Here is a 10628-nt window from a genome sequence, read left to right on the forward strand (position 1 = left end):
TGTGTGTGTGTGTGTGTGTGTGTGTGTATGTGTGTGCGTGTGTGTGTGTGTGTGTGTGTGTGTGTATGTGTGTGCGTGTGTGTGTGTGTGTGTGCGTGCGTGTCACGTGTGTGCGTGTGTGTGTGTGTGTGTGCGTGCGTGTCACGTGTGCGCGTGTGTGTTCAAGTGATTGCATTTGCCGACGACATGCGTGTTGTTTATGCGTGGGAGTGTCGCTAAGCACACGCTCGTCCCGTCCGCCGTGCATATCTATCCATCCACACAGTATAGCAGTATAGCATATCGCACAGTCCTCGCACACACGCCTGTTAGGTTCTGAAATCCCGCTAAGTGCACTTTAGTGGGCGTCGTGTCGTTTGCTCACGCGCTGGCTGGCTATACGGACCGCATTGCTAAGTACGCCACTTGTATCGCTGACATCTGCACAGCTGTAGAGGCCGTCGTCGTCGGCGGCGTCGGTGTCATCGCCGTCGTGGTCGTCGTCGTCGTCGTCGTCGTCGTCGTCATCGCTGTCGTTGTCGTGGTCGTCGTCGTGGTCGTCGTCGTCGTCGTCGTCATCGCTGTCGTTGTCGTGGTCGTCGTCGTGGTCGTCGTCGTCCTCGTCGTCGTCGTCGTCGCCGTCATCATCATCATCATCATCGTCGTCGTCGTCGTCCCCGTCGTTGTCGGCATCGTCGGCGTCGGCGTCGTACCGTAATACAATATATAGCTTAATTGACTCATTCGAGCGAACAGAGTCTCGCGACGGCGCGATTTGAAAGTGAGACCTTCTCCGTATTGATTCGATCAATCGATACGTGTAAAACGATGCCGAGAAAAAACTCTTTTGCGACTTGCAGTTGAACGATTATATTCGTTTTCCCGTTTTAATTTCGCACGCGCGTAGATTCGAGATTTCAAGATATTCAAAGATTTGCATTCGCGCGTGAGAACTGTGCGATATTGTCTACACATCGTTCGAGAATTAATATTAGCGAAAAAAGAAAAGAAAAGAAAAGAAATTAATCAGCGACTTCAGGTAACACGCGGTACATCCAAACCCCACCGGTGAGGAGGCAATCGAAGGAAGCCAAAGAAGTTTAGCAAAAAAGTAAATAAGAAAAGGGGAAGGTGTGAAATTGTGTTGCAGAGGAAAACTTAAATTACGTTGTGGGTGAGAGGGGGGAATCAGAATGCGGTGCACCAGACCCCCACCGATTAGGAGGCAAGCCAAAGGTGTGATGTTACGATGGCGGTAAAAGTAAACGAAGTAATCCAAAGGAGTAGTAAAAAAGTAAGTGAAAAAAGGAAGGTGTGAGATTACGTTGGTAGGAGGAGAGGGAGGAAAACTTACATTGTAGTTGACGAGAGAAGCAAGTGAAAGGGACAAGGTGTAAAATTACACTGGGAGGAAAACTGGGAGGAATTACGTTGGCATAAAATGGGAGGGAAACTTACACACTTACAGCGCAGTTGACGAGAGAAGTAAGTGAAAAAAGGAAGGTATGACATTGACATTACGCTAGAAGAACAACTTTGGCAGGGGGGAGGTGAGAGGAGGGGAACTTACAAACTTACATGCGCAGTTCACGAACTGATCAAACATGTAGACGGGAAATAGAGGCTGTCGCAGCTCTCGTAGATACAGCTTCAGCAACCCAGCGACGCTGTTGATGTCATGGCAACACTCGGTGCCGTGTAACAGTGGATCATCGCCTGAGCAGCAGAGTCGCGGCGGTTAGCGTGCACCCCGGTGGAGGTGGGGAGCGATGGCGAGCGATTTCTGCCAGTTAGCTTTAAGTAGGGGTGTATTTTCTGCCGCCGAAGGAAAGCTCTGAACGATATTAGAAGTAACCGCATCGCAGTGCATTTGACACGCATTACCTTGGGAATCTATTTTCATTGGTAGTTATACATCTATGGCTGCCTTAGGTTACAGTTTAACGAAAGGTTCTATTCATAAACGACAAATATAACAATAGAAAGGAATTAATGAGGAAATAAGGCGCAAATCGCCTCACGATCAATATTATGTGATGTTGCGCGTGACTACCTTTCTCAAACTGATTTTTTAACTCCGTGATTTCAAGCTGGGAGCCAGACACCCTGAATAGTCCCTGATGATGCAGACCTAAGGTGAAGACAAAAACATGATAACGTCAGTCTAAATAGTACTTAAACTAGGATTTCTCTCAGAATGAAAACTATTTAATCAAAATAAAACATGTACAGTTACGGGTTTGTTAACATTTTATGCTTAAATTGCTGCATTATGTATGTGATTTTCCTGTTTTCTTCTCGTTCTCACTCTTATGAGACGTGTTGTATTGTATCTAGTGGGACAGCAACCTTAGCAACGATGATTTTGATAACGTAAATAGTTCTGTCAGTATATAATTATTTTATATAAATGAAACCATGAGCACACCTAATAAAAACAATAGAAAAAAACTTTGCTAACATACCTCTCTTAGAATATCGCGACGTAGTAACTATAAACTAACACAGCTTAACACATCTTATGTTAACACATCTTAACATCTTAACACATCTAAACATCTTAACATGTTAACACATCTTAACACATCTTATGTTAACAGAGGTAAACATCGCATAAAGGGCCGGACACACCAGGCGATGGCATCGGCCGATGGCATCGGCCGATGGCATCGGCGTGAAAATCGCCTGGTGTGTCCACTCAATCGCCGCCGATTTCATCGCCCAATGCCATCGGCCGATGCCATCGCACAGATCAAAACGTTTTGATATTATCGCCCGATGCCATCGGCCGATGCCATCGCCCGATGCAACTCGCTGGGTGTGTCCGCGACCGGCGATAACATCGCCCGATTTTACAAATATCATCAGCCAATCAGAGTTCACTCAGCAAGTTAGCACTGCGCGCGCAAGAATCGCCCGCCCGCGATGCCATCGCCCGATGCAATCGCCTGGTGTGTCCACTGACCTGCGCGGATAGCAATCCGGGGCGATTGACCCCAATCGGCCCGATTGCAACTCGCCTGGTGTGTCCCGCCATTAAGGGGTGTATCTTAGATGTATGTTACATGCACGAACAGCTAGCATTAACGCTACAGATCACCTACAGAGAAACCCACTTACCATACAGGTTTATCGTTCTGATGCAGCTTTGAACTATACGTGGAATATCGTTTCCCGTTACCTGAAACAATAACGTATAGTAAGTTTAAAAATAAGCTTGTTCTAAGTTTGAAAAATACTACTGATTATTTATTCTCTTCGTGTTGCTGATGACCACACTGAGGGAGCATCAATGTGGGTGTTGGTGTCCTTGTTGCGTCTCTTGGCGTCGTATAATATATGTATTACTTATAATATATATTACTAATATACTATATATATCAGGGGCGTTGTCAGGGGGTGCTTTTGTCTATTATGTACGTCCTGATATAATATATATATAAATATATATATATATATAAAACAGAGAGAGAGCACGAGAGAAGGAGAAGAGAGACCAAAAGAGAGAGAGAAGAAGATAGACGGAGAGAGAGAGAGACAGAGATGAGACGAGAGAGAGAAGAGAGAGGAGATAGATAGAGTATACCATTGCTATCGAATCAATTAATAACTGTTTAACGTCACCGTCGTGTACATATACGTGACCAATAACGTATCGTCCACGGTATTCAAGCTATTGCTGGCGCCTCCGAAAGTTTCGGCCTCGGAACCTCTCACTAAGGGAACCTTCCACCTGCCTTTCCTCTTCCGGATTTCGCCGAGACGGACGAGCCTCTTAGTGGCCGACGAGACGGCAGATCCATGGGAGCTTACTTACGCTGTCCGAAGGTGGCAAGCTTGATCTAGGGTCACGACTTACGCAGAAGCGGCAGTGATTTTAGGTGCTGCCTTACGGGTACTCGTGAAACTTCTGTTCGAAGAACAAACTTTAACAAAAACTAGAGTGTATACCAACGTATGTATTGTATAGTTATAATACTATATTTTTGCATTAAAAAAGTATTATACCTCTATGTTAGTAGTAGGTCATAATTTACTGTTTAATCTCATAGATTATATTACTTGATAATGATAATATATTATTTATATTACTCATTATATCTATATCTTACTATTATGATTTTGTTATCTTAGTCGCGTTCAAGCACGTCACGTCACGTTACCTTTAACGTTAACCGCACCGCACCGCACCGCGACCGCACCGCACGCCGCACCGCAACCTCGACACACTAACCACTATACCACACTATACATACTCTATTATAATAACAACATACATATTAATCCACAAAACGCTTAAGAAACAGTAACGATGGATCACAGGCTTTACCTTCAGGTAGAAGCTTCCTCCGTCTCTAGTCGTTGGGTCCCGATGCCTGGGGGTGGCTCACACGTTCCTCTGCCGGAGACAGTAGGACGAGCCAGGTCGTAGTCGCGGTAACGTTAATTCATGTTCATGAGGATTGACTCGGGTTACTCTCCAGCGTTTTCCACACCTGTAATAAGCGAAAGAAACCATGAGGGAAGCGAGAGGAGGGAGATAGATAGAGAGAGAAATACGGAGAGAGAGAGGAGGAGAAAGTGCGAGTGAGAGAGGAGGGGAGTACGAGCGAGAGAGGGGTTACGAGAGGGGAGAGATGAGAGAAAGCAAGAAAAAGAGCGAGAAAGAGATGAGAGATTGAGGAGACAAGCGAGAGGAGCGACGAGACGATGGAGTAGAGAGAGAGAGACGAGCTCGAGGATGAGAGAGAGAGACGAGGAGAGAGAGGAGAGAGAGAGAGAGAGGCAGACAGAGAACAGAGAGAGAGAGAGAAGAGAGCGAGACAGAGAAAGGAGAGAGAGGAGACGCCCAGACAGACAAAGCCAGAGAGAGACAAGCGCAGACAGAGGGAAGCCAAGAGTAACTCACCTCCTCTCCCTCCGTCCGTAGATCCGTAAGGCGCGTGCACAGCTGCTGGTATCGCTGCACCACCTCCTCCTGTATGCCTTTGTTGAGAAGAAACTTGTTTACCTTTGAAGAAGACAAGGAGTACCTTAAAGTGATTACGTCACCGTAAATAGTAAAAAATACAAAATAAATTCCACTTTTTCACAAAATATAAGTAATTCTGTTCACTTTTTATGGTTAAATTGCTGCATTATACTTCCTATCTTACTATATTGTTCGATGTGAACATACACTCGTGACGCATACATAGCCCATAGCAAGCAATTAAAGTCAGGAGCACAAATATCAAATCGTCCAGGTTTTTTGGATTTTTAACTAGTTGAAAAACAATCTTATCAGGTAAGAATTTTACGATACGTTTAGTCCCGTTAGTTCTTACTTTTAATGTAAAAAAATGGCAACAAAAATTTTACAAATTTTACCATAGAAAATTCGTGACGTAGTCAATTTAATACAAGTAGGCTGCGGCGTTTAATTTTCCACGAATTAGTTTCGTTTTTAGTTTAATTAAGTGATATTCTTTATACTTATGGGTAGGATATGAATCGGGGATTTGGTCAACAGAAACGTTACTTCGGTCTATATTGGTAAAAAAAAAGCATAATTAAATATCATTAAATTAAATAAATGAAAAAAAACTTATTATTTATATTAAATTTTTTTTTAATTACTCGCGTTTCCTTTTTTAATCGATCTAGAATTTTTTTTCCTCGATTTCTTTCCCGACATTTTTTCTTCTTCTCAAGCGTTCCCCTCTCCCTTTCTTCTCGCTCTTCTTCTCCGTTCTTTACTTCGCCTCCCTCCTCCTCCCCTACCATATCATCCCTCTTCTTCCGTCTTTTCATCGTCCTCCCCCCTTCACCTACCTTATCGTCCTTGTGCGCCTTGAATAGGAACTTGGAGGGCATGACGAACGACGAACTGTAAGCTTCTAGGAAGCTTTGCTTGTCCTTGCGTGCATCCAGGTTTCGTATGCACTCGTCCATCGCTGTGATCCCACTCTGCAGCGTCTGCTTGCAAGCTTCTTCGCAGCTAATGTGCATCATGAAGGCACGAGCCACCGAGTTGTGGAAGCCAAAGTCTACGCACTGTCAGGGAAAACCAACGAGGGTGGTGGGGATTATGGTGGGAGTCGAAAGTCGGTGCTCTAGCAAGGATTTGCGAAGGAGTTGTGGAAGTAAAAAGTCTAAGCACTGACAGGTATTAAAAGACGAGACTGGTGGGAATCGTGGTGGGAGTTGAGCATTGACAGGTAAAATGCTGCGAGTGGTGGGTATTATGAATGTGTATGAATGTGTATCGGTGTGTAGAAGTGAATGATGTCCAGTGGGCTAATCATTGTTACAGGTCATCGTAACGGCTCGTCATTTTAAATGTTATGTTGAGTGTCTAGAGTTATGAACGGATAAATGAATGAACGAATCAATGAATTATTTAATACATTAATTAATATGCCTTATCGTCTTCTATCTTCAATAACTACCCCTCCCACATGAAAATACAATTCCTCGTCACCAGTTTCTTAACGTTACTTGCCACTAGATGGCACCACAATGCGTACTACTCTGACGAACCTCACCACGCGCACTGTGCATGGATTTCAAACGAACCCGCTTTACTAGCTAGCTTACTCACGCAGTTAGCGGAGGAACTCACTGTGTATAACTGAGAGAGGAATCAAGGAGGAGAGAGAACGTTTATGGGCTGTGCCTTTTCGTCGGTAATAAAGAAGCAATGAGCGATAACGCTCCGCTCGCACGTGTGCGCCCATAAAGCGACAAGCAGACTTCTCCGATTGCAATATACGGTCTCTATATATATATTATATATATAGAACCGCAACGTGGTATTAACAACAGCTTGGCCGACCACCTGCTCTCTCTCTCTCGTCTCTCTCTCTCTCTCTCTCCTCTCCTCTCTCCTCTCTTTTCTCTCTCGCTCTCTCGCTCTCTCCGCTCTCTTCTGCTCTCTCTCTTCATTTCTCTCTCGCTCTCTCGTTCTCTCGCTCTCTCTCTCTCTTCTCTCCTTTTCTCTCTCTCTCGCTCCTCTCCTCTCTTTCGCTCTCTCGCCTCTCGTCCTTCTCTCTCCTCCTCCTCTCTCCTCTCTACTCTCTCTCTCTCCCCCTCTCTCTCTCTCCCCGCTCTCTCTCCCCCTCTCTTTTACGCACACTTACGTCTATGAGATCGGATACGTCTTCGACGTAGTATTTGTGGATGGCAGCGTTGGCACTCTCCAGACACAGTAGATACTCGTTCCTCGCCTTGATCGCCTTCATCTCGTTCTCAGAGTGTTTGAACGCCCTCTAGCGTAGGGAAAACGTAATTATGCGCATTACGACTGCAGCTAACGCGATCGTCTGTGACATGTGCGTGTGACGGTAACATTTTGGCTTCAGGGAATGCGCGTGGTAGCATGCCAAATGCAACGCATGTAGCGCGATTACGGGAAATACTATTTAAAGAAAGAATGTGGCTTTCTAATCCGCACTTTTTGGCGAATGATAGTAAAAATGACACCATTTTATACTTTTACACGACGTGTAGGTAACTTTACTGCCAAGTTCGTATTCGTTTGTTCGATTTCAGCACACGTCACCTCCAAACTAGACTTCTCAATGGCCCAACTAAAAATTCGGCCCGAGTTCACACGCCGTGTCGACGAGGAGGATATATATATATATATATATGTATATATATCCCTCTCTCTCTTTCTCTCTCTCTTCCCTCCCGCCATCCCCTCGCTCCCCACCCCTCCCTCATTCTACCGCACCTTGCATATCTCCTTGTCGAGCATGCGTGCCTTCCTGCTGCCGGCTAGCTTCTCCTTGCTCAGGCTCTGATCGAGCTTCCCGCGCTGGTTCTCCACATTCCTCAGCTTTACCTCCGACTGCCGACACTCCGTCTGATACAGGTGGTAGGTCTTCAGCGTCTGTAACACGCACGCACGCACGCACGCACGCATACGCACGCACGTACGTACAAGATTATTAGGAATTCACACGCGGGTTTTGACAGTACATGTATGTTTACAGTAGAGGCGGTATGGCGGCTGTGTGTGTATGGCTTCAGTGATGATGCTTGGCTTCATTTGAGAGGTTTTTGCTGTTACCTCGCTTGTGGTGCAAGATTGCTGCAGCCTCCCGAGGATTAAGACGTGACTCACACGCGAGTCAGCAGTTTTTAGTTTTAGTTTTTAGTCCTCAGTTTTTAGTAGTTATTACTCAGAGTAGTTTTGATTCAGCGAGGGGGAGAGAGTGGAAGAGAGGAGAGTGGGCGAAATGGGAGGAAGGGAGAGAGGGTAGGGTGTAAGAGAAGGTAGGGTGAGAGTGGAAGAGAGGAGGATGAGACAAAAAGAGTGGGAGAGGAGAGGCTGAGAGAGGAAGAGGGTGGACGAGAGGAAGAGAGTGGGTGAGAGGGGAGGGAGGGAAAGCGGGTAAGGTGTGAGAGAGGGGAGGGTGAGAGAGGAAGAGGGTGGGAGAGAGGGGAGGGTGAGCGAGGGGAAGAGAGTGGGAAAGAGAGAGAGGGGGTGGGAGAGACAGGGTGAGCGAAAGAAAGAGAGTGGGAGAGATGGTAGAGTGGAAAAGAGGGGAGGGTGCGAGAGAGAAAGGGAGGGCTCTAGAATTGCGAACGTAACCGACTGCGGAGTTTCCCGACGTTGCCAACGGTCGTGTATAATTACCGTGTGTAGTTCGTTGAGGACTCGCATCAGGTCGTCGTGGCTTTCGTAAGCAATCTCTCTACACTGCAACGTAAATTGGTTAACTGCGTTAGCGCGGGCGACGCGGCCGCCCCAAGACAGCACACACACATAATCACATCCCTGTAATGTGATCTACTCTCTAAAGAGCCGCCGCTGTCTGTCTGAAAGCTGGGGTCGTGGAAACGAGCTGAGAGCGGTTTAGTGTACTGGTCACCTTGCCTCACCCTAGTCATTGAGTTCTTGATTTGGCATTTCCCTACCGCAGCCATTAACTTCACCTTGCTCTCCCTCAACCTTACTTCTGGTCCTGACCTTTCCCTACGTCCGCCTTACTTCTGGTCCTGACCTTTCCCTACCTCCGCCTTACTTCTGGTCCTGACCTTTTCCCTATCTCCGCCTTACTCTTGGTCCTGATCTCGCCCCCGTCCCAGTCATTGACTTGACCTTGCGAACCCCAGCCATTACCCTGAACTTGACCAAGCCACGGCCGAGCTCCTTCGGCCTGAACCATCTAGCCCAAACCAGCCCCTTGACGTGACCCCTACCCTAAGTCTTAATCATAAAAACTACCTTGCCCTACTCCAGCCCTGGACCTGACCTTGCCCCACCGCAGCCACACCGGCGCCTCTCACCTTGCGATGTATTCGCTGCAGGTGCGTACCACGAGTGCGACGTCCATTACGAAAGCCCCGATGAGCACCATGTGTGAGCTGCAGACGCAGCGCGACCGACGCCACACGCGCCGGAGCGACTCTCGAGCCTGAGACACGGCGTGGTCACGACTACAACACACAGCAACACATGCGAGCGACGCTTCGTGGTCAAGTTGAGCACGCCGTGCCATGCCAAAGCAGGCGAACGTAGAAAACATCTGCCATTGCTCCTTCCTGCAAGCACGCAAGATAACCAGTAATATTAGCTGCTGTTCCTTCCTTCCTGCAACGCAACCAAGCCAACGAAGGATAACAAAATGGGTCCATTGCCAACTTGCTCCTCTACCTACAAAGCACGCAGAGATAACCAAGTAATATTCAGCCTGCTGTTCATTCCCTTCCTGAAGCAAACACTCAAAGCAAGAAAAGATAACATGGCCAATACGCCACTGCTGCCTTTCTACAAGCAGGAAGCAAGCAAGAAAGATAACCAGTAATATTAGCTGCTGTTCCTTCCTTCCTGCAAGCACTCAAGTAAGAAGGATAACCAATGGCCATTGCCACTGCTCCTTCCTGCAAGCAAGGAAGCAAGCAATATTAGCTGATGTTCATTCCTTTATAAAGAAGAAGCGAGCAAGTCATTGAGTCAGGTAACTAGTGATATAAGCTGCTGCTCCTTCCTGCAAGCACGCAAGAAAGATAACCAATAAAATTAGCTGTTGTTCCTTCCTGTAAGTAAGCAAGCAAGCAAGCAAGCAGTGAGTCAGGTAAGCATTGACATTTGCCGCTGCTCCTTTCTGCAAGCACGCAAGTAAGAAAGATAACCAACGACATTTGCCGCTGTTCCTTCGATCAAGCAAGCAAGATAGATAACCATTAAAATTCATGCAAGCAAGCAAGCAAGCAGTGAGTCAGGTAAGCATTGACATTTGCCGCTGCTCCTTTCTGCAAGCACGCAAGTAAGAAAGATAACCAACGACATTTGCCGCTGTTCCTTCGATCAAGCAAGCAAGATAGATAACCATTAAAATTCATGCAAGCAAGCAAGCAAGCAGTGAGTCAGGTAAGCATTGACATTTGCCGCTGCTCCTTTCTGCAAGCACGCAAGTAAGAAAGATAACCAACGACATTTGCCGCTGTTCCTTCGATCAAGCAAGCAAGATAGATAACCATTAAAATTCATGCAAGCAAGCAAGCAAGCATGATCCATCAGCTAGTGGGAGTGCAGGGAATACACGGATAGCTCGAGTCAGACAGTAACTGCGGCCAGGCGTGTATGCAAGTAGGTAAGCGCGGCTACCAGCCTGTGAGGGAGAGAGAGAGAGAGACAGAGAGAGAGACAGAGAGAG

The 10628-nt window shown here is 46.7% G+C and overlaps 1 protein-coding gene across 1 annotated transcript in view; it reads right to left on the reverse strand.

Moving 5' to 3' along the window:
• The window catches only part of LOC106810270 (SLIT-ROBO Rho GTPase-activating protein 1-like), a 72800-nt gene extending 63461 nt beyond the window's left edge, over positions 1-9339 (reverse strand). Inside the window, exons 1-10 of the mRNA XM_014813563.1 lie at positions 9259-9339; positions 8606-8668; positions 7697-7855; positions 7101-7229; positions 5794-6015; positions 4889-4990; positions 4446-4475; positions 3100-3160; positions 2033-2110; positions 1558-1695 (exon numbers count right to left, since the gene is read on the reverse strand). Coding sequence (XP_014669049.1) covers positions 1558-1695; positions 2033-2110; positions 3100-3160; positions 4446-4475; positions 4889-4990; positions 5794-6015; positions 7101-7229; positions 7697-7855; positions 8606-8632 — 946 coding nt within the window. The 5' untranslated portion in view covers positions 8633-8668; positions 9259-9339. The remainder of the gene's footprint in view (positions 1-1557; positions 1696-2032; positions 2111-3099; positions 3161-4445; positions 4476-4888; positions 4991-5793; positions 6016-7100; positions 7230-7696; positions 7856-8605; positions 8669-9258) is intronic.
• Positions 9340-10628: the final 1289 nt, after the last annotated feature.

The sequence above is a fragment of the Priapulus caudatus genome, unplaced genomic scaffold (assembly GCF_000485595.1).
Source record: "Priapulus caudatus unplaced genomic scaffold, Priapulus_caudatus-5.0.1 Scaffold425, whole genome shotgun sequence".
In the NCBI taxonomy this organism is placed as follows: Eukaryota; Metazoa; Priapulida; class Priapulimorpha; order Priapulimorphida; family Priapulidae; genus Priapulus; species Priapulus caudatus.